The 23172-nt window shown below is 37.0% G+C and overlaps 3 protein-coding genes across 4 annotated transcripts; 2 read left to right on the top strand and 1 right to left on the bottom strand.

The window, feature by feature from the left end:
• Nucleotides 1-3847: 3847 nt before the first annotated feature.
• Nucleotides 3848-5351, top strand: LOC107919265 (uncharacterized). Its single transcript, XM_016848758.1, has 3 exons — nt 3848-4256; nt 4332-4490; nt 4729-5351. Exons 1-3 carry the CDS (start codon nt 3848-3850, stop codon nt 5349-5351), a joined length of 1191 nt encoding a protein of 396 aa, XP_016704247.1.
• A 9353-nt stretch (nt 5352-14704) lies between these two features.
• Nucleotides 14705-16964, top strand: LOC107920059 (uncharacterized). The gene is made up of 4 exons (XM_016849565.2): nt 14705-15351; nt 15792-15957; nt 16237-16330; nt 16417-16964. The coding sequence occupies exons 1-4, from the start codon at nt 14972-14974 to the stop codon at nt 16725-16727; spliced, it is 951 nt and encodes a 316-aa protein (XP_016705054.1). The 5' UTR covers nt 14705-14971; the 3' UTR covers nt 16728-16964.
• A 238-nt stretch (nt 16965-17202) lies between these two features.
• On the bottom strand, nt 17203-21622 carry LOC107920058 (mRNA cap guanine-N7 methyltransferase 1). Of its 2 annotated transcripts, XM_016849564.2 has the most exons (13): nt 21224-21622; nt 20526-20665; nt 20365-20433; nt 20197-20268; nt 19583-19684; nt 19335-19391; nt 18919-19057; nt 18560-18624; nt 18427-18477; nt 18236-18298; nt 17929-18052; nt 17776-17837; nt 17203-17656 (listed from the first exon to the last, which is right to left on the bottom strand). In XM_016849564.2, the coding sequence occupies exons 1-13, from the start codon at nt 21297-21299 to the stop codon at nt 17558-17560; spliced, it is 1119 nt and encodes a 372-aa protein (XP_016705053.1). In that variant the 5' UTR covers nt 21300-21622; the 3' UTR covers nt 17203-17557. The 2 variants fall into 2 exon arrangements, with proteins under 2 accessions (XP_016705053.1, XP_040965003.1); XM_041109069.1 differs by lacking the exon at nt 19335-19391 and having other exon boundaries at nt 21224-21536.
• Nucleotides 21623-23172: the final 1550 nt, after the last annotated feature.

Here is a 23172-nt window from a genome sequence, read left to right as displayed (position 1 = left end):
AAAATGTTAAAATTTGAGCCCGATCCGACCCACTCGTATTAAAAGTTTTTATATTATTTTTTATATAAAAATAAATTTAAAAAATATAATACATTAAATTCACTAAAAACATTAAAATAAATATTTCTCAAAAAATAAAAATATATATATAAGTAAATAACACTAAGAAAAGTGAATACCTCTAAAATAGTAGCAAAATGACTAATAAAACAAGAGTTATACCATATTTAAACAATAACAATAAAATACTAGCAATATAATAGCAAAATGATAGTAAAACAATGAAAAAAAGAGGAAAACATAGCAGTAGTATTTTTTTTTACAAATTCGGGCCGGGTCCGGGCAAAAAAAAGTTTACTCAAGGCTTGGCCTGTTTAGGAAACGGACCTTATTGTTTGTTCAAGCCCATTTTTCTAATATATATTTTTGCCCAAATCTTCCCATTTTTCGATCGGGCCAGATGACCCATGGACAAGTCTATTTGGTACACTAGTAATAATTTCTTTTTAAATTTTACAATTGGAGTTAAAAAAATTTAAAATGTCTTTTTTTAATAGGGTAAACTATATTCAAGGTCATTAAATTATTAATAAGTTTACGTTTTGGTCACTCAATTTTAAGAAATTATAAAATAATCATTGAATTATTCAAAAGTTTTTATTCAAGTCACTAAGCTGTTATTTTTAAAAAAAAAGTCCGACTCGTGAGCTCTAAGCAACGATTTGGCAATTGATACGTGAATCATTATCTATTGATAAGTAGAAGAATACACCTAAGATTCAAATAGAATTGACACTTAATGTCGAAAATCGAAAAAGAAAACGGTTTAGATTTTGGTTCATAGATTCATCATGTTCAAAGTTATTTCATAAAAAATTGACATGTATAAAAGAATAAGAAAAAGAGCTTTCGGTTGGTGTAGACGCTGTGAATAGAGAAGGTCATATAACAACGATTTTAACAATCTAATGACTTAAATGAAAATTTTCAAATAGTTCAATAATCATTTCATAACTTTTTAAAATTATATCATCAACACATAAATTTAGAAAATTACCCTTCCTTATATATTTAATTTTTTGTACTATGCCCACAACCCTGTCAACCTCTCAAACATTTTTTATGGAGTTGTAAATAGAGGTGATCATGGGTCAAGTCGGGCCCAAGCAAAAATTTATGCCTATTTGCTATGTCTGGGTACAGTCTGGATAAAAATACTAAAATTTGGGCTCCACTCGGCCGGCCCATATTCATTTTTTTATATTATACATAATTTTTAAATGTATATAATACATCAAAAATACTAAAAACATTAAAATAAATATTTCCAAACAAATTGAAAATAAATTTAAAAAAATATGTATACTTAAATAATACTAAGATAGATGCAACTTAAGAAAAAATGTCTATAAAATAATAACAAAATTAACAATAAAATAAGTGTTATACAATATCCAAAGAATAACAATAAAATAGTAGCAATATAATAGTAAAATGGTAGCAAAATAGAGAGAAAACAACAAGAAAATATCATTAAAATAACAAAAAATAGCAAATTTTTTTTGGCATTTAGTGAATTCGGGTCGGGCTAGACTCGGGCAAAAAATATCTTACCCGAGGCTTGGCCTTATATTTTTGCCCAAGCCCATTTTTTAGGCCTATATTTTTGTCCAAACCTTTCACTTTTCAAACGGGCCTTCAAATTGAGTCAGGTGACTCAACCCATGAGCAGGTCTAGTTGTAAACTCCAATAATATATCAAATAATTTTTTTAATATTATATATATTTAAAAGGTATTTAAAAGATAACCTAAAAACCAAGAGTCTTTGCCGAGAGTCCTAATGGAAGCAACTTCTACTGCGATTTGGGATGGGGGAAAGTGGTGGCGATGGTAGAGAGAAGAGGGACGAGATTTCCCTTTTAACAGAAGAACTCATTCAATTATCTGTCAAAGGGTCGATGGTGGTTCCGAGTGTGAAACCAACTCTGATTTGTACAATCTGGACAGAAAAGCTTTACAATCTGGAGAGTTTTAAGGCACAGATGAGGAGCATAAGGAAAACAAATAAGAAGTTTGAGATCCAGACGGTAGGGCAGAATCTGTACTTGATTGCTTTTGAGTTAGAAGAAGATTTTGAGTTGATCATGGAAGGAAGACCGTGGCTGTTCCGAAAAAGTTTGATTTTATTTGATAAATTAACCCAATCGGTGGAAAGATCCTTGATCCGGCTTCACTCATCGCAGTTTTGGTTGAAGATAGGTCCTTGTTTACCAGAATTTGATAAGAAAGATTTATTACATGCCATAGGCGTTACACTCGGAGGGGTGCTCAGATCTGAAATTTGTGGAGAATGGTGCCGACTAAAAATCAATTTAAATGTGCAGAAACCCCTTAGAAGAGGTATTTTCGTCTCGATAGATAATAGTAATAAATGGTGGGTTCCTTTTAAGTATCAGAAATTACCAAGTTTTGCTTTGGTTGTGGAAGAGTGGGGCACGGTCTTTCAAATTGTAGTGAGTGGAATACTGCAGAAAAAATAAAAATTAAAGAAGATCCACCATATACGCTGGTGCTAAAAGCAGAATCAAACGTAATCGGGAAGGAAAGTATCAAATTCATTAATTTTTCAAAGAATACTAGGGCCCAATGTTCTTATACAGGGAGTTCTGAGATGGAGGCGATGAATGGGATAATACAAGGGGGATTACAATCGAGTGGGGAAGAGAAGTTGATGGAGGAACAGAAGGAAGTATCCATATACATGAAGGATGAACAGATTGATGAAATCAAGAATAGACAGGTTATCAATTTAAATTTAGCCAAGAAGACAAGTTGGAGAAGTGATATTTCAAATCAATCGAGGGCTCAGCGAAAGGATGAAAGTAGTACAAGGAAGAGGAAAGCCAATGAAGACGAAGTTGAGATTGGTGGTATAGAAAAGGTATATGAAGACAGAATTAAAAGGCTGAAAAAAATGGAGGAAAGATATGTGGAGAAATACTAACAGAAGTGATGATCAATAATATGGATCAGAGTGATGTTCGTCTACTTATGGGATCAGCGGCTGCCAAAAGGCAAGCCGACTGAGAGCAATGAAAAGCATCAGTTGGAATGTTCGTGGATTGGAGAGTCCATGAACAATTAGAAGGCTGCGGTATTTCTTAAAGCAGCATAATCCCCATATGGTCTTCTTAATGGAGACAAAAATAAATAAGCAACGAATGGAAAGGTTTAGAAGAAGTTGTGGTTTTCAAAATAAAATTGATGTCGAAGCAGAAGGTTCCCGAGGTGGTCTATGTTTGGTTTGGAAAGGAGAAATTAATGTAACTTTGAGAAGTTTCTCCATGAATCACATTGACGCAATGGTTATGGAGGAAAATGGGAATGAAGAATGGAGATTTACAGGTTTTTATGGATCCCCATATGTCAATAATAAAAATGCTTCATGGAATCTGTTAAAGAAACTAGGACAAGATCAAAGTCATCCATGGTTGGTAAGTGAGGATTTTAACGAAATTATGTAGTCTTTTGAGAAAAGTAGAAGACTAACAAGAGATGAAAGACGGATGGAGGCTTTTCGAGAAACCCTCGAAGAATGTCACCTGGTAGATCTAGGATATACAAGGGTTTGGTTTACATGGGAAAGAGGGAATTTACCAGAAACTAATATCAGAGAAAGATTGGGCAGGGGAGTTGCTAATGATAAATGGAGGAATCTTTTTCCAACAGGTAATATTCATCACCTAACCCATTCGCTGTCAGATCATTGTCCAATTCTCCTTAATACAAATAGGGGAATCACCTATGGAGGGAGTCCGGGGTTTAAATTTGAGGCATGATGGACCATGGAAAAGTCTTTGGAGAGAGAAATCAAAACATCTTGGGAGTCATCCACAGGCACTATATTGGAGAAAATGGAAATACTACAATCAAAACTAAAGAAATGGGCAGAATCAATCACAAAAGAGCGCAAAGGGATAAAGAAAAGGCTTACTAAAAAACTTGAGTTGTTGATGGAGGAAGAAAGGAATGATGATACAATGACAAAGATTATTGACACTAAGGTTCACCTAAACAAGGAAATCAATAGAGATGAAATTTACTGGGAGCAGAGGGCAAGAGCGAATTGGCTTAAAGCAGGGGATAAGAATTCATCATATTTTCATAAGCATGACTCTTTCCGTAGGAAAAATAACACTATAGCGAGGATAGAGCTCGACGGAGGAAGAGAGGCTACTGATGAAAGAATGATAAGTGAATAGGCTATTTTATACTTTCAAGAGTTATTTACTTCAAAAGGAGTAAGAGAGTTTTCTCATCTTTTGACAGGTATTAAGAAAACAATCTCATCAGATCTAAATGAGGAGTTAACGTCAAAATTCACGGAAGAAGAAGTGTTTTCAGCTCTAAAAGGAATGGGGCCAACCAAAGCACCAAGACCGGATGGGTTTCCGACACTTTTCTATCAACGATACTGGCACATTGTAGGTAAAGAAGTTATCTCTTTTTGTCTGGAAATTTTAAATAATGGTAAAAGTTTTGGTCCTCTTAATTCAACAGATATTGTGCTAATTCCAAAAATACAGAACCCTACAAACCTAACACAGTTTAGGCCAATAAGTTTGTGCACGATTCTCTATAAAATGGTGGCTAAGACCATTGCCAATAGACTACAAGGGGTTATAGGGAGATGTATTGACATAGCACAGAGTGCTTTTTATTTCAGGACGACTAATTTCTGATAATGTTTTACTTGCTTACGAGATCCTACATACGTTTCAACAAAAGCAAACAGGAAACAAAGGATATATGGCAGTTAAACTTGACATGAGCAAAGCATATGATAGAGTCGAGTGGAGCTTTCTTAAGGAAGTCATGCTGCGTATGGGTTTTGCAAAAGAATGGGTTGACTTAATAATGAAATGCATTAATTTAGCAACATATGCAGTCAATACTAATGGAAGAAGGGGACGAATTTTTAAATCCTCTAGAGGGTTACTTCAGGGTGACCCACTCAGTCCCTTTCTTTTTCTACTATATAGTGAAGGACTTTCGACATTAATGAGATTGGCTATGAAGGAAGGGCTGTTAAAAGGAGCAAAGGCAAGCAGGAAAGGACCAGAGATTTCACAGTTGCTTTTTGCTGATGACTGCATATTGTTCGGTGAAGCAACAGATAGTGGAGTGAGGATGTTAAAAGGAATTCTTAAGGAATTTGAAGAATGTTCAGGCCAGTGTGTCAACTTTGATAAATCCACGGTGTTCTTCAGTACAAATACATTAGTTGAGAAAAGAGGTGAAGTGTCAACAAGCTTAGGAGTAGGAGGGTCAACGGATATGGAAAAGTAATTGGGCCTCCCTAACACGGTGGGTAAACGTAAAAAAGAGTCGTTTCAAAATTTAAAAGATAAGGTCAAATCTAGAATAAAAGGTTGGAGTACCAGATTTTTATCTCGAGGCAAGGAAGTGTTCATAAAAGCAGTACTTCTGGCTATCCCAACCTACGCCATGTCATGTTTCCTTCTCCCTAATTCCCTATGTGATGAACTTGAAATAATCTTTACTAAATATTGGTGGCTAAAAACGCAAAAGGGAAGAGGTATCCATCGGTGTAAATGGCAGTTTATGTGTCGATCCAAAGAAGAGGGAGGAATGGGATTTAGGAGTATGACCAAGTTTAATGTCTCATTATTGGCTAAACAGGGCTTGAGGATCTTGAGTAACCCTAAATCGCTAATTGCACAAGTGTTAAAAGCTAAATACTTTCCAAAAATAGATTTTTTAAATTCGCGTCTCGATAATAACTGCTCGTTCACATGGAAGAGTATATGCGTAACCAAAGGCATCTTAGCAGATGGGGTCTGTTGGAAAGTGGGAAATGGAACTGAAATCTCAGCTATGAACGATGGGTGGATACCAGATTTTAATTATGCCAGATTATCATCTCATTTTAATAATTTGTGTGACTTTAGAGTTGCCAATTAATTGATGATAACAACAAGAAATGGAAAAGAAAGTTAGTTGTTTCTACATTTTCAGAAGAAATTACAGAGAAGATTCTTCGAATTCCATTAACAAAACAGCCTCATGATGACTATCTGGCCTTGAGGGGGAGTCTTCGGGAGAATTCACGGTTCGTAGTGCCTACAAACTATTACAGAGCATCGAATCTGATCCTAGAGCTTACGCTTTACAAAACGAGTGTAGGAAATTTTACAATGAACTATGGCTTCTCAATCTACCTACCAAGTTAAAAATTACAGTTTGGAGAATATCATGGAATTATCTACCAACATGGGTTAACTTGCATTATAGAAGGCTTCTAAACAACATTTCATGTTCTTGGTGTGGAAGAGCGACAGAAACCACGAATCATATCTTTCGCGAATGCCCTGGTGTAATATCAATATGGAAAGAGTTATCATTCTCGGAGATACTTCAAGTGCCTCATATGGAATTTTTTCAGTGGCTCACCTGGGTTTTTGGACATAACTCTCCCTCTCGATGCAGGATTTTTTGTTGCGCTCTCTGGGCAATCTGGGGAGAAAGAAATAAAAGAGTACATGAGAAGACCATCGGATCTAGGAAAGAGATTGCAAAGTTTATTAAGAGTTACATCTTTGAACTTAATGGGATCGAAGAAAAAACACCAAAGGTTTTAACAGGAATCAGGAAATGGAAATAACCACCTGATCAGTTCGTGAAAATTAACTTTGACGCAGCATTTGATGGAAATCTAAACCAATCGGCTGCAAGGATTGTGGCGAGGGATAGTGAAGGAAATGTTCTCCTATTGCTCAAAGAGGTTCATAACCAGGTAGCTTCAGCTTTTGCTGCCGAAGCAATCGCTTGCTGGACAGCAACACAAATTGGTATTGACAATGGGCAAATATCATCATCGAAGGAGACGCATTATCGATTATTAAAAAGTGCAAGATTAAAAGCTAAAACAGATCAATGATTGGAGCATATATCTATGATATTCATCAGTTACTGGCCAAATCTAACAACATTTCATTTGAGTACATTCCAAGAGAAGGGAATAGTCTGGCACATTTACTCGCAGTGGAGACATTAAAGAGGAAGGACGAGATTTACCTGATAGGAAGAGTCCCTGAGTATGCAGAAAATCTGAAGGAAAAAGAAAAGGTGAGCGAACTGGATTGAAGATGAAACGAAGAAATGAAGAGGCTGAAAATGAAAATCAAAAGGTTTTGGGGAAAAAGGCTCCATCAGTATCCAGAAAGTCCCAAAAAAGAAATGGAAGATGAGAACGGCCAAATTACCAAAAAAAGCCCCTTTTTTTTAATAATTACAGAAATGGGCCGATTTTTTAATTATTTACCGGAATGGGCCATTTTTTGCGAAATCGCGGCCACGTCAGCGCGATGTCGGGGTACATGACAGGAGATCGCGTCCACGTCAACAGGTCGCGTTGACGTGGACGCGATTTGCCGACGTAGCGCGGTTCCGGGGACGCGATTTTGACGCTGATTTTACGTTTGTGTTTTCTGGCTTTTAGGGTTTAGGGTGCAGGCTTTTTAGGGTTAGGAGTCCCGAGAAAAAAATTTTCGAGTTGACGTATCCGGTCAAATAGTGGGAAATCACTTCTACTAGGATGCTATTTGAGAAGAAATTGTGAAATCGTGGCCTCGTGGACACGATTTCGCTACAGTGGTCATGTAAGAAATAATTTTTTTTGACGTTTTCTGAGCAAATAGTATAAAATCGCTGATACAAGGATGCTATATTGGGCAGAAATTGTTAAATCGCGCCCTCGTGGACGCGATTTCGCTACAATTGGTCATGTTGGAAATAATCTTTTTTGACATTTCTGAGCAAATAGTGTCAAATTGCGCCCTCGTGGACGCGATTTTGCTACAGTAGCAAGTTTGGGCTGAGGCTATAAATTAGGCAGAAAATGTTCCATAGAATGCATAACTCACAGCAGAAACATTTTAGAGAGGCTAAGAAACTTAGAGTTTCAAAATGAGTGAACATATTAGTGCTGTTATTTACTACGATGGTGAGGTTTGCCACACCGAGAATGGTATTATTTTTTTGTCGGAGAATACGGTACGACTGTCATTTAGCCAAAACATAGATTTGACAGAACTCCGTAAAAGAATTAGGCATAAAATCTGCGGAACGACGCCAATGAAAGTTCTGTCAATGACGTATCGATTTTGTTCTTCTGTTGATCCGGTGACATATGACTCGTTCGACGTAAAAGGTGCTTGTAGCTTGGAGGCAATGGTGCAGACTCATCTTGCTAGCGGAGCAACTTATATTGAGTTATATGTACAATTTACGTCGCCAACTGATGTACTTCCGTTCGGTGTTCGAGATGTATACATGACCCCTGGCCGACACTCGGTTAGCGTGTTACAAAATACGGAACAGCCCATGTTCGGTAGCGGTGTCGAATGCACTTCCCCCCAAGACACTCTGTCGATGGATGGGACATGTATGTCGGTGGCTCAACGTTTGATGCAGGAAATACGAGCTGGGGTTCTGCATCAAGTTCTACTAGATGGCAATCTACATCCAATTGGGGACGTTATCAAATGCCCAGAAGAAGGGATGACGTACTACCTACAACATCAACCGGTGAGGGGACGTCGTACGCTGCAGATGATTGTGGGTCAGAAGGTGACTCCTTTGTTGAACCACCTCGAGAGCCCGGGCCAGATGGTGTAGAGGTGAGATTATTTTCTGAACCGGAGCCTATTCCAACAGAAGGTGAAGATGGTGATAGGAGTGCAGATGATGAAGAAAATCCACGATTCAGAGCATACTCACCTCCAGCCGACATGCATAATGTCGATCTGTCAAATGATGATGCGTTAGAGTTTCCAGATCTACCACACCGGGTGCGCGATCGTACAAGTTTGAGGGTAGATCTCAGTGAGCTTGAAGTTGGTAATCAATTTACCAATAAGGATAGTTTTATTGGTGCTTTGAAACAACATAGCATCAAAAACGACGTTAATTACCACGTCGTTAAATCAAAATCTAAAAATTTTGAGGCGAAGTGTGCGGTGCAAGACAGCACATGTTCATGGAAAGTCGTCGCCTCGTTAAGGAAGAGGACAGGGTTGTGGGAGATAAAAAAGTACATAGGTCCACATACATGTGCTGCAGGTATAGTTGAGCATGTCTCTGAATAATATTTTTATTTTCCAATGTTGCATTATTTAATGTACTCCCTCCCTCTGTAGGTGTTTCAGAAGATCATCCAAAAATGGATTCAGCTATGTTGGCTAGCTTGATACTGCCTACGATAAAAGCAGATCCTCGAACTTCAGTGCCGGTGATAATTGCCAATATCCGTAGCCAAATGGGGTACACGCCCTCTTACCGCAAGGCTTGGATAGCTAAGCAAAAGGCATTGGAGAAGATGCATAGTGGGTGGGACGCCTCATATAATGAAATATGGCAATTGAGTCAGGTGCTAGAGAGATACGTCCCAGGTGCCATCACAGACCTTCAAACGGAACATGCGTACTACAACGGTCGATTGCTACGTGGATGCCAAGTGTTCAAATGCCTATTTTGGACCTTTAAGCAATGCCGAGACGCATTTCCATACTGCAAGCTGTTGGTACAAATTGACGGTACCTTCATGTTCGGTAGGTACACTTATCGGCTATTGGTTGCAGTGGCACAGGACGGCGGTGGGAGAATTCTTCCAATTGCATATGCAATAACACCCGGGGAGTCGTCTGATGACTGAGATTTCTTTCTCTCTAGGTTAAGGATGCATGTGTGCCCCCAACCTGATATCTGTGTTATTTCAGATCGAGGCGCCGGGATACTAGCTGCATTTGATCAAGAGGGAAGCTTGTGGCAGCGTACACACCATAGATATTGCCTGAGACACGTTGCTTTGAACTACTACAGGCAATATCCGTCTAAGATGGAATGACGACAATTGACCAACATGGGTATTTACTGTATAACTGTATTATTTCGTTTGTCAAATTGAATTAGTTTTATTGCTAGAAGCAGTATAAAATATTCGCTATGTTCTTATATTGGTAGGGTATGAAATGAATAAAGATCGTTTTCATGAGATGTTGGCAATCTTGCGATCCCAAAACATAGAAGGGGCAAACTACCTTTGCAACATACGTTTCGAACAGTGGGCACAAGCATACGACGGAGGCCTACGATATGGCCATATGACGTCGAACCTGGCGGAATGCATAAATTCTGTTCTTAAAGGAACGCGCCATCTACCGATAACAGCAGTTGTGCGAGAGACATATTTCCGTTTGGCGGTGCTATTTCCAAAGCGAGCAGCAACTTATGCAGGCCAGATGCAGGGTAGGCATGTATGGTGCAGTAAGGTAGTTCAAGAAATTAACAAGGCGAAGGCGAGGGCAAACATCATGCACGCTGTGTGTCACGATCGAGACAATTTATGGTTTCGCGTGACGGAGTTCGACATACCGCACCAAGGTGTTGTTGGCGGGCAATATCGTGTACACTTGCGAAACATGACTTGTGACTGTGGGAAGTTCGATGCACTTCGTTATCCATGCGCTCATGTTATTGCAGCCTGTCAGAAACTCCGCCTGGATCCGCTTAGTTATGTGGACGAAGTGTACAAATTAGAAAACATGTACAACGTATGGAGACACGTTTTCCCACCGGTCCCAGATGAACGTAAGTGGCCGCCCGTATCTCTTGCTCCTTTTAAGCTGTTACCGGATAGAGAATTGCGTCGCAAGCTGAAGGGTCGACCTTGCTCCAGTAGAATATGGAACAATATTGATATCCGAGAAACATGCAGTCAATAGAAATTGTGCGGATGGTGCAGGAACCCAGGCCATACAAGTCGATCATGCCCTAATCGCAATAGTTGAATGTAATTATAGAAAAAGCTACATTTTATTCAATTATAGAAAAAGCTACCTTTTATTCAATTATTAATTGATAATTGTATTAATTGTTAGTAAAATTATCAAATTACTACAATTTCTTAAATGTTAGTACCAGTCAAAACAGTTTACGAAATCCAACATTATGTAAAACTACAATTTCTTGAATGGTTAGTAAGATTATCAAATCCGCTGTTTTATGTTTGGGTTAGGGTTTATTAGCTTAGGGTTAGGGTTTTACATTAAGTTAGGTTAGGGTTTAGGGTTAAGTTAGGTTAGGGTTTTAAATTAAGTTAGGTTTTTAATTTTAATTAAATTAGGTTAGGTTAGGGTTTTTAATTCAATTAGGTTAGGGTTTTTAATTAAATTAAGTTAGGTTAGGTTAGGGTTTTTAATTAAATTAGGTTAGGTTAGTGTTTTTAATTCAATTAAGTTAGGGTTTTAGGGTTTTTAATTAAATTAGGTTAGGTTAGGGTTTTTAATTAAATTAGGTTAGAGTTTTAGGGTTTTTAATTTAATTAAGTTAGGTTAGGGTTTTTAATTAAATTAAGTTAGGGTTTTAGGGTTTTTAATTAAATTAAGTTAGGGTTTTAGGGTTTAGGGTTCAATTAGGTTAGGGTTTTTAATTAAATTAGGTTAGGTTAGGGTTTTTAATTAAATTAGGTTAGGTTAGGGTTTTTAATTAAATTAGGTTAGGTTAGGGTTTTTAATTAAATTAAGTTAGGTTAGGGTTTTTAATTAAATTAAGTTAGGGTTTTAGGGTTTTTAATTAAATTAAGTTAGGTTAGGGTTTTTAATTCAATTAGGTTAGGGTTTTTAATTCAATTAGGTTAGGTTAGGGTTTTTAATCAAATAATGTCAAACAAACTCGGAAAAATTTCTATGTGTATTACATCGTCATTAACTTCTATTTCATTACATGGGTATTGATACATGTTAATACGGTAGTCAATGTCTATGACCGGGGGATTCGGTTCCACATGGCGGCCGTCGACGGTTACGCACTGGATTCCTCCTTCCTCTAGCTTCCGGCGGCGGTTGTTCTTCCTCGGGTGGTGATTGTTGTTCTTCCGGTTCGGCATCCGCTTGTCGGACTTGGGACGATGATCCACCTTCAAAGAATAGTGAATGTGGAGGTGTTTGCATCATGAACGGCGACGGAGTTTGAAAGCCATGGGTTGCTGGCGATTGGTAAAAAGGAGAGCTCCCCGACGGCCCCCCTTGCGACCCCTCCTGCGGCGATGGCCTAGTTATCGGTGGTCCGCTCGGCATTACAGGAAATGGAGCTGATCCGGGCATTTGGCTCCAACCTGCCATAGGATTCGGAAAAGGATACATGTATGGGTTAGGGTACATATAAGGGCTAGGAAACATACCTGGCATCATAGGGAAAGGCGATTGCGTGGGTATCATCTGTTGAATTGCTGCATCAGGTGTCTGCGTCGGTGCTCTCGTTGGGGACGGTGCTTCCATGGCCGCTGATGATGAGCCGGCTGACTGTCTGGGCCTCGTTGATGGGCTGCCCTCATACTCTTGTCCCCTTGGATTTAGAGGCCCGCGCCTTTCCCTTCCGACACGTATTTGCCGCCGCCTCTCCTCTGGCGTAAGTAAATACGGCTTCCCATAGATCCTAAACCATGGCATGTATTCTGGAACGCACGCTAACTCGGGAACGATGATTTGTTCCCGAGTAGGTAGATACTCATGCCGATTTTCCTACATTTCCGTGTAGTCTGACCAGTATCTAGGCCAATCCGTACCTAATAGCCGAAGGTCGATTTTGTGGTGCTCGTCAAACACCTCAGGGTCCGCAGGGATCGGTTGTCTACATCCAAACTGTCGTAGGACTCTGTCTGTCTGGTGGGGCTCCACAGTTGCGTAGTTGATCAACACCACTTTCACGTGCCAAGAGTTAGGGTTTTGTAAAAACTCTTCCGGGATTATTGCCCGGATTGCCGGATCCTCGTATGGTGTCCATTGAAACTACATGAACATGATAGAAATATTACTTATATACATAATACTAAATATCAATCCACTAGCGAATGTATGGAAATATCTATTTGCAATAATACTTACTTCTGCTTCCGACCGTTGGTCCAATAGAAGCCGTATATCTTCAAGTTCGGACGGTAATCCACGATAACTCGCCGGATGGTTCCACTTAATTAAATAAATTTTTAGCATACTTTTATTCTTACAAAATCTACATAACAATTTCAAAATGTAATATAAAATTGACCTCGTTACGAGTGGGAATGTATATGGGTGGTTCACTCGAGGACGTAGAAATGGAAAGCGAAACCGTGCCCATGATTGCAGTAGTGACAGGCATCCTCCGATTTTTGCTCTCCTCGGTTTCGTCGCGCCGCACATCTCCCGATATAATGTTGCCAAGACGGCAGACCCCCAACTAAATTCGTCGGCTCCTCTAAAATCAACGAGTTTTAGCAGCCACCTTAGATGTACACGGCTCCGTGACGTGTCGGCCATGAGATAGCCTCCAATTATTTGAAGAATATATGCTCGAGCATATCGGATTCTTTCAATTTTGGTTGAATTTTCATTCAGATCGGGGAAGGTCGCACGTAACCAGCCCATCTCCACCTTACCTCCATCCATTTTATCCGGAACGGCGCCCAAAAGCTCGTAGCACACCGCCTCCCAATTGCTAGATTGGGCAGACCCGGTCACTGGGTGCCCGTCCACCGGCAATCCCAAATGTAGATGGACATCTTCTAAAATGATAGTGCACTCTCCACATGGAAGATGAAATGTGTGCGTCTCAGGTCTCCACCTCTCAATCAACGCACTGATCAGTTTCGGCTCCAACTTGCATCCCCGGCCTACTGTCGCCACGTGCCAAAATCCCGCTTCCCGGAGGTAGTTCTCTACTAACGGTGATGGAGGAGCATGCATATTCCGAATATTGCATTCCAATACGCGATCTTTATCCTTTTATAACAAAAATAAATTAATAAATATCTAAAAATACATAAATAAAAATATCTTAAATAAAATTTAAAATTTAAATTTAATACTTACCATGTTCATTTGCTCCACCGATATGTGATTCCTATCAAGACGAATCAATGATCCGGCCATTGTTGAAAATTTTAAAAATTTTAAAATTATTTAAAAAAAATAAAAAAATTTGTATAATTTTCTTAAAAAATGAAATTTAATGGAAAAATAAATTTAATATGAATTTGGAGATTTTTTGAAGGAAATTGAGAGGATTTTGGAAGGAATTTGAGAGTTTGAGAGAATTTTGGAAGGAAATTGAGAGAATTTTTAAAGGGAATTGAGAGAATTTTTGAAGAAATTGAGCGAATTTGTTTGTGAAAATAAAAGGGGTGGGGGGTTTATATAGTTTTAAAAAAAAGTTACCGTTGGGGGGGGGGGCCAACGGTCAATTTTTTGACCGTTGGGCACTGTTCACGCGCGGGGCAAATCGCGTCCACGTCGGCAGGTCGCGCTGACGTGGACGCGATCTCCTGTCATGTACCCCGACATCGCGCTGACGTGGCCGCGATTTCGCAGAAAATGACTCATTCCGGTAAATAATTAAAAAACAGGCCCATTTCCATAATTATTAAAAAAAATGGGCTTTTATTAGTAATTTGGCCGATGAAAACGGATTGGTTTCTGATTGGGCAAAATCGCGGTGGAATTAATTAGGTGTCTAGAGTCTTCTTATTTTTCTTCTGTTATTGATCTTTAGGTTTTTTTGCTGCTTTGGGCTTACTTCATTAGAATGGTGTGAGCCCAGGCATTTGCTTTTTAGGCCGGTGATTTATGTTTCTTTAATATGGGTCATGTTATACACTTTAAATTTATTTCAATAAAGCTCAATCTGAATTCTGTTTCAAAAAATATATATTTAAAAGAAAAAACCATTGCTTTGAAATTTGAATCTATTTTTAACATCTCCTATGAGAATAATCACAAACTTTTTAAAACACACACAAAATGTATTTTTTTTAAAATAAAATTTTAAAAATCAATAATTGAATAATATCCTTAGTTCCCTTGATTTCTACGAAAATTTTCTTTTATTTTTATTTTCATTGAATCACCAAAATGGGCGGAGGAGCTATGAGAGCGGCGGCGAAAGTTGCCGGAGCGGGAATTGTTAACACTGGCCTTCGTGGCGGTGTTCAGGTGGCTCCGTCGTCTGCGGAATACTCCGTCATGTGCGTCGCCGCTTCTCGTTCGGCTTCTTCCGGAATTTCTGTTTCTGGCGGTGGGGTGTCTTCCGTCGCTGACATGACGGCGTCGCCCAATCAGATGATGTCATGGGAGATGGTGGACGATTGGGAGTTTGCTGGTGGTGTTGAAGAGGAGGTGCCCACCGCCATTTCCGGCGGAGGAGAGCCGATGCCTCGGGTGTTGTTTGGAGTTGCTCCAACCCTGGAGGAGGCTAAGGAAGCCGCTAGTGATTTGAAAGATGCATTGGATAAGTAAGTTTAATTCCTTGAGAAAATTCTATTCTAATTTCCTTTCATTGGATTCATTCATTCATTGAAGGATCTATTTTTATTAAATTTTAACAAAATAAATGAATTAATCTGATATATTGATGATCACTGCTTTCCTTGAATTAAGATGTTAACTTTCATTAAAATTTTTGAAATTATGATATTGGAAACATCATCAAAAGTGTGAAAAGTTCGTACACAATTTTGGGTTACTGTTAGTTTATAAAAATTGATTCCATGAACCCCAAATTGAAAATCTTGAATCTTTTAAGTTATGAACTGGATTTTATCACTTTAAGGGTGACATGGATCATTGATGCCCTAATTAGATCATTGCTTTCGTTGGTTAAATATATTAAAAACTGGGTGCTTTTTATGATCACTTAAGAGAATGATTTCGTGGTTATTGGTTTTGTTTTCAGGGCTTATCTATCATCTCTGGATTCGACGGATGATACCCGGTCATCTTGCTCCTCATTGCTTTCAGAGGAGACTAAAGATTGCGTTGCATATGATGCTAAAGCCACTTTACTACCAAAGCCTGCAGTTCAGGCATTCAAATTACTCAATGAGAGTCCTGCAGTTCAGGTTGTGGTTAACTCTTTCATTTTTCATTATGTTTGCTTTGATACGTTAAAACCAGTAGATGAGTTTCCATCGGGTTTTTGTGACTTGAGCACTTTTTGACGTGTCTTCATGATCATATCTTGTCTTCGAGTTGGTTTTCGAGACTTTTGAATATGAAACTTGGATAGAGATTACATGATGCTTATAGTAGTTGGTTGTCAATTTTCCAGAACCTTTTATCTTTCGATTAGTTTGTGAACATATAACTCTATTTATTGATGGTTTTGGTTTTGCTCCCAGTCTATGGTTGCGTCAATTGCTGCGGATCCGAATGTATGGAATGCTGTACTGCACAATCCGGCTTACATGGACTTCATAGGGTCGCATAAGACGAGTGAGAAATTTGCTTATTGGTTTCACTATTTGATGCTTCTCATACTCTTTCTTTAATGAACTCAAAAAAGAATGAATGTGTTGCAGATTATATATTTGAAGAGAATAGATCCCCTCGGGGTTGTGAATCTACATCGGTAAAGATCGAAGAATATTTCGAAGCAAATGAAGGCAAAGAAGTTGGAAATCCATTTTCGGAATTTCTGGAGAACTTGAAGGGTAGTGTGGTTGAGGTGGCTAATAAAGCAACTGATTTCCTCCAGAGTCTCTTTACTATACCCACTGCAGGAATGGAGAAAGAAAATGGCGGATTGAACTATCTGGAGAAGACGATCGGAGCAAGCCTAATGGGATTGGCGGTGATGGTTATTATGGTTGTGCTTTTGAAACGAGTCTAGAATAAAAGTATGTGAATCTGTTGGATCAAACAAAACAAAACAAAACATTTTCATTTGAATGTTTTTATGGGGGTGATAATTTGTAGTGCTATCATATATTGGCTTGTATAAATGGGTGGTTAATAGTTAATTGGATGGCTTTTGCATCTTTTTCCTTGTAATAAAAGTCTAAAAATTCTATCAGAGTCATATAAGGTTTGAAATTAATAATAATGTAAGGTTAATACTTGATTGGAATCAGCATATCTTGGGTTGGGGAAGGGTTCATATATATTTCAAATAAAATAAAAATAATATAAATTGGTGTCATGAATATAGATATATAATTTTATATTTTATAAATATTAATTTAGATTGGATACCATGTCAATTATAAACAAAGTCGGATTCAAAGTTTACAAATATACATTGAAACCCTAAAACTTGTAGTGAATGGACAATATCTGAAACAATGAAAATGGGAAATTGCTACCAATTTGACGATGAAAAATGAAACTTTCCAGTGTTTATTGTCAATTTCATATATATAAACTTATGTCACACACATCTAAACAGGCAATATCGGCTTTCCTTACCGATGTTGACCCATCAACCTGGGAGATTCTCATTCTTTCTTTAATCTTTCCGACCCTAAATTACAAATGAAGTGGCAATTTCTTAGAAACTTCATGCTGAAAGCAATGGCTTACAAAAACAATGTCAACCTACAAAACCGAAAGAGCCCCAAAAAATCCGGTTCATAGGCATTGCTTCAGCCACTTAGCCACCCTCCGTTATTTTGTCTCGCTCGAACTTACGAATAAATCTATGGAATTCGTGGTGTTTTCCTGTTAATCATCACTATTAATATACAGGATGTCCTCCTTTGCTATTTGCATCTGTCCTTTATCTTTTCTGCTATTTGCTTGTGTCCGATCTGGTTGTCCACGCTGGAAGGAAGATTTTCCAACGGGTTAGTAAAGTCCAATTGTAAAAGGAATTTAATAATTTTAATGACAGATAAAAGCCTAGAAACGCCTGAATATATGATACAAGGTTCCGAACCAACCTTCTTTAAAACAAATGCAAGGTATAAATAAGCTGCCTCCCATTCATCCGGAGATAATGTGCCTGGATACGGCGACGATAGTTAATCAGTGTCTTCACTAAGAATGATTGGCAAGATGAATTTTTAGAACCATCTGGGAAGTGAAGAACTTACTCTGGTCTTGGTTACCATCACCTAGTGCACCGAGCCTCCTCATAAGCTCTATATATTCCGGTTTTTTCATGTACTCGTGAACAAATTCATGAGAGTTTTTGACGAAAACAAGTTCTAGATCGTACAGCAAAGACAAACACAAGAAATTACAAGTTTAACAAATTTATAATAAGAAGTTCTGAAAACACCAAGAGTCAACTTGTAATCAAAAGGCAGTGAAAAGAATTACAATAACAATAAAATTTGTAAGGTGGTTAGAAACCTTCATTTTTTTACTGAAAGGAGTTTGCTATGATCAGAATTATACCTCTTCTGCTAATGACTTGAAGACATGAAACGGAACGATCCATTCAGGGCAGTCAACAGCATCCTGCAACAAGACATATCCGCAAACCCTTGAATTGTTTTTTCGCTCAAATTACCATAATAAAAACAATAGAATCCTCATATTTATCATGAAAGGCCAGTTTCTAAAATAGGAATTTTCAAGAAGAGTACCTCTAAATGAAACTTGTACTTGATACCAAAGGGGCTCGAAGATTTAAATTTCTGAACCAAGTCATAAAAGTATGTCAGAGTTCAATATCATTTTGGAAAATATAGTTTGCAAGAGAAAGGGGGCTGGATTCACCTTGTCGGTAAATTCTTCATCAAATCGTATCCAGTAGACGCTGTTGCCAAAGGCCAATCCTTCAGCTGCATATTCACGGTGAAAATAGCATCTCTAATCAAGAATGACAAAAGTAGTCTGCCATGCCCCACAAATATTCAACGTTTGTTTACCAAGGCTAGCTTTGGTCAATTTACGTCAAGATCTATTTTCAAATTTCAGATATAAACAGAATTTCCTATTTAAACATATTATGTGTTTTAGTTACATATTGGATGTTTCTTAGCTCTAAATTTCAGTTATTAGCTTCACCTTAAAAATTGATTTTTTAGAGCATTGTTTCAAGACAGGAAAAACAAAAGCAAGTTGCAATACTAAACCTTCTCTAAGTTTTTTGACCATGACATTGGCATCTGGCATTGTCCCAATGAAGGTGCCTCCTGGACGAAGTAAAGCTGAAACATTGGCCAGCGCCCGACGTGCACGTGCCTCTGTAGACCAGGAATAATGCATGGCAAACTGCATGATTAAGAATAACCACATTTATGGTTTCAGTAAATTATCGAGCTAGTACAAAAAAGCATATTAGTTTGTAGCATGGGCATATCTGTTTTGCTACATATGTAGCATTTTATTAAGAATATTTTCAAGAATACTAAAGAACTTGAACCCAAGTCTTTGAATGGTAAGCAATTTAGTGGCAAGGAAACAAATGAGTAAACCCTAAACCTTTGTGGTAATTTTATCATCAGGCAGTAGAAATAGACAAATAATAGCCAAATTTCCAACTATTCACCTGGCAACTGCAGATATCGAAAGGAGCATCATCTGCCAAAACTCTATCCAAGCGCACCTAAAAATCATCAAATATAAATATCGAGACATATCCTCTTAACACTAGATGTCGGTTTTTATATAGCACTAGTTGGCATTGAACATGACTAAGCATGCTATTTATTTTGATAATTAACCAACAGAACCAAAGTAATTAAGCTGACTAGAGAAAATGTATTTCGAAACTGAACACCAACACATTAGTGTTACCTCAAAACAATCCCCGCATATGAGATGGGCAGGAAACGTGAACTTTTTGCGACGTTGATGATGGTCTGCATCACCATTATATCGCGTACGGCAATCTTCTATCTGTGCATAAGTGGAGGAAGCAAAGTGAAAATGACAGCTGGTACATAAATAGCTGTCGAAAGAAGATTTTCTTTCCATCTCTCTTTTCTTCTTTCAGTTGTAGAATAGGGTGCAGATCAAAAGCATATAGCAAGACAAATAAACTGCAAGCTGTTAATGGATTTTAGGAGCACACAATTTATTTTTTATTTTAAGCTATAAACTATGTAAACTGCCAAGTTGTGCCAACCACTATCGATTACGATTCATGTTTCAGAAAGCTGCATTTTGAGATCATAAGTAGAAGAAACTGTGCAACAAATCTAAGGATTAATTCCAGTGTGCCAATTAAATCATGGCATCAGCTTTACCAATGGCACTGCTTAAAGAAATTAAAGCTCAGAATAATTATGATATGAGAATTGAAAGAGGTGCCCTAGATATTAGAGGTTGACCACAACTAAACTAGGCTACTAAATCAGATGCACAAAAGAGTGGGGGGAAAAAAGGAAACTGAGTGTTTAGCACTTTACCGAGCCGTCTGCTATGTCAATGCCAACATAATATCCAACTTTTGCTTTATCCCATTTGATGAGATCACCACCCTAAACGGCATAAAGAACAATAACAGAAGGTGCAATACATTGAATTTGAAGAATAAAAAGAAAGTTGAAAACAAATAAACTTTGGTCCTACAATACCTTGCCACAGGCAAGATCAAGAACAGCATCACCCCGACGAGCATAAAGCTGAATCAAGACACTTTTTATCTGTCCATTGAAAGAACATGAATGACAAAAAAAAGGTAAAAGAAAAAAATATCATTAGTTCACAATGCAGCTCGTAAGATTCAACAACATACCCAGTTATTTAACTTCTTTAAGTGAATGATCGGACTTGCTTCTCGTTCTTCCAAAGTTTGATTTGTTCTTGCACTATAATGATCGGCTACTTTCCGAGCGAATATCTTGGTGCTCTCATCCTCCAAAAATTGTGAATCACCTAATATCACAACACACAATTTCAGCTTCTTCAACAGAAGTTCATAGCAATCAGAATTTGGATTCTTTTCCTAAACTCTCAAACTAAAAGTTAGGAACTTCAAAACCCAAGTTCAAAAATCAACTCATTAACCAAAAAAAAGTAGGAGAAAATATTAATACACAACTGAATTGCATCTGAAAATTTGCCTAATACTGGAAAGATTGAAATTTTTTATTTCCTTCATTTAGTTAAAAAACAAATATGGCAGCTTCACTGCATATCATTTTAATACTATATTCTTAATTACTCAGTGTTTCACTTAACTATCAAATTAGGATTTTTCTTTTTTTACTGCAAAACTCATTACCAAGAGTGAACATTGAAAACCAAGTAACCATAAACTAAACTAAACTAAACTAAACTAAACAACTATTTTATTACTTTCTTTTAACAAAACAAAATTATAATTCAATTAAGATAAAGACAAGGTCTTGGTGTTCATAACTATATTGAGTGATTGGATAAGAAAATCAACCAAAAACCCTGAAAAAAAACAAATCCCAACAAGAATTTTACCTTCAGGGTTATGTTTGGACCTGGATTGAGGTGGACCAAAAGAGGAAGATGGACAGCCTGGGTATCCAAGTTTCATGGCCAAAATTATTTAAAAAAAAAACAAAAAATAAACTTGTATTATTCTGAGGTCTCTGCAAGAAAAGGATCAAATGTGCGATTTGTAAAGACAGGTTCTATTTTGTGTTTGTTTGGGTGTGATTTGATTAGAAAAAGTAGAAAAACCAGGGCTAAACTAAAGTGGGGTGCTTCTTTTCGGAGGGTTTGGTTTTTGCTATGGGCTTGGAATTGGATTAAATAAGTGAGAGACAGATAGGTACAAAAAAAAAGGAAAGAGAGAGGTTCGGGTTTTAACTTTAATTAATAAGAGAGAAGGCTTTGTTTTGAAATTTGTTAGGATTCATTTAAGGTGGAGCAGCCATTTTTCTTATTTGTTAGGAGCAGCCTTTTTTCTTTCTTTGTCCAAAAAAAATTATACACCTTTCAATTTTCCTCTTAATTAATCTTTTCTCTCATTTTAGTATTTAAATTATAAATTTTAATTTAACAGTTATACTTAAATTATTCTCTTTTTCTCATTTTAAGTATTTAATTTTTTTTGTCACAAGATAAGTATATTAAAAAAAATAAACTTAATCAACAAGTGGTTGGGTGCAATGGTAAAACATATTACACTCTCAATGGGAGGATTCAAGTTTGAAGATTAGAGATGACATTGTTAAGAGGGATAACCTTGAATATTAACCATAAAACAAACATGAAAAATATATAATAATAATAACTTAACCCACAGATTGGTATCTAAACTATATTTTTTTCTCTTTGTTTTGATACTTAAAACATTTTTTTTATCACAAATGATATCTAAACTATTTTTCTTCCCTAGTTGGTACCTAGGGGTGTTCATTCGGTTAACCGACCCGAAATAACATTAACCGAATTAACCGACCTTTCAAAATTTTTAACCGTTAACCGAACCGAAATTTTTTCGGTTAATTCGGTCGGTTAACCGAATTAACTGAAAATTATATGTTTTTTTTTGGTTAAAAATTAACCGAATTAACCGAATTACCCAAATTAACCGAATTACCCGAATTGAATCACTACATAATTAAATTATTTTTAGACTTTTAGACTTTAGTTTTAGTTTTAGTTTTAAAATTTTATTTTTATTTATTAAATTATTTGTAATTTTTATGATTGGGTTGGGTTGGATAATTGGGTTGGGTTGAATACTTGGGTTTGGATTGGGTTTAGGTAAATAGTGGGCTTATTTATATATTATAATTTTATTTATTAATTTTCTCGGTTAAACCGAAAAAATTCGGTTAACCGACCGGTTTCGAATCGAATTAACCGTTAACCAAAAAATCAAAAAATAATTAACCGACCCCCGACCAAAAAATTCAGTTAACCGACCGATTAACCGAATTCGGTCAGTTAACCGAATTTTTTCGGTTTTACTCGAATTTTGCACACCCCTATTGGTACCTCTGCTCATCCAATTGTTACTTAAACCCTAAAATTTATTTAAAAAGATGATCAAATAAAAATTGACATGTAGTAAAAAAAAGACAAAATGTATTATTTTCTCTTTTATATATATATTTCAAAATCAAACTGATTGTCAAACCAGTTAGGTCGGTTTTCAGTTTGATTACTTTATTCGGTTCAATCAAATAAATTATTAAAAATCATAAAATAAAAATATTTTTAAAATAGAGAAATTTGGTTCAACTGATTTTTTTAGCTTGGTTCAATTGGTTTGCATCTGTTTGTGGGTTAATCAATTCAATCCCTATCTCTAGACCGATACCTCGAAAAGTTCTCGATCTAATTGGTTTGACCAGTAGGTTTAGTTCTGAAAACATTAGTTTTGATTGATGGAACAACTTTTTAGATCCTATTAGGTTGAGCAAGTATGCGACGAAGTTCGAAAACAAAATTAATCG

The sequence above is a fragment of the Gossypium hirsutum genome, chromosome D13, assembly GCF_007990345.1.
Source record: "Gossypium hirsutum isolate 1008001.06 chromosome D13, Gossypium_hirsutum_v2.1, whole genome shotgun sequence".
NCBI classification, from domain to species: Eukaryota; Viridiplantae; Streptophyta; class Magnoliopsida; order Malvales; family Malvaceae; genus Gossypium; species Gossypium hirsutum.
Note: the sequence above shows the minus strand (reverse complement) of the source record. Positions and strands in the feature narration are given on the sequence as shown.

Bases quoted from the DNA above. Each gene is read 5' to 3' on its own strand.
- LOC107919265 (XM_016848758.1), top strand. From the start codon at position 3,848: ATGGAAAAGTCTTTGGAGAGAGAAATCAAAACATCTTGGGAGTCATCC. The intron at 4,257-4,331 runs GTGAATAGGCTA...ATCTTTTGACAG, and splicing joins TACTGATGAAAGAATGATAA to GTATTAAGAAAACAATCTCA. The intron at 4,491-4,728 runs GTAAAGAAGTTA...TTTTTATTTCAG, and splicing joins ACGATACTGGCACATTGTAG to GACGACTAATTTCTGATAAT.
- LOC107920058 (XM_016849564.2), bottom strand. From the start codon at position 21,299: ATGAAACTTGGATACCCAGGCTGTCCATCTTCCTCTTTTGGTCCACCT. The intron at 20,269-20,364 runs GTATTGTAGGAC...TATGCCGTTTAG, and splicing joins TTGATCTTGCCTGTGGCAAG to GGTGGTGATCTCATCAAATG. The intron at 17,657-17,775 runs GTTGGTTCGGAA...TCTTCCTTCCAG, and splicing joins TTGCATTTGTTTTAAAGAAG to CGTGGACAACCAGATCGGAC.
- LOC107920059 (XM_016849565.2), top strand. From the start codon at position 14,972: ATGGGCGGAGGAGCTATGAGAGCGGCGGCGAAAGTTGCCGGAGCGGGA. The intron at 15,352-15,791 runs GTAAGTTTAATT...TTTTGTTTTCAG, and splicing joins TTGAAAGATGCATTGGATAA to GGCTTATCTATCATCTCTGG. The intron at 15,958-16,236 runs GTTGTGGTTAAC...TTTTGCTCCCAG, and splicing joins ATGAGAGTCCTGCAGTTCAG to TCTATGGTTGCGTCAATTGC.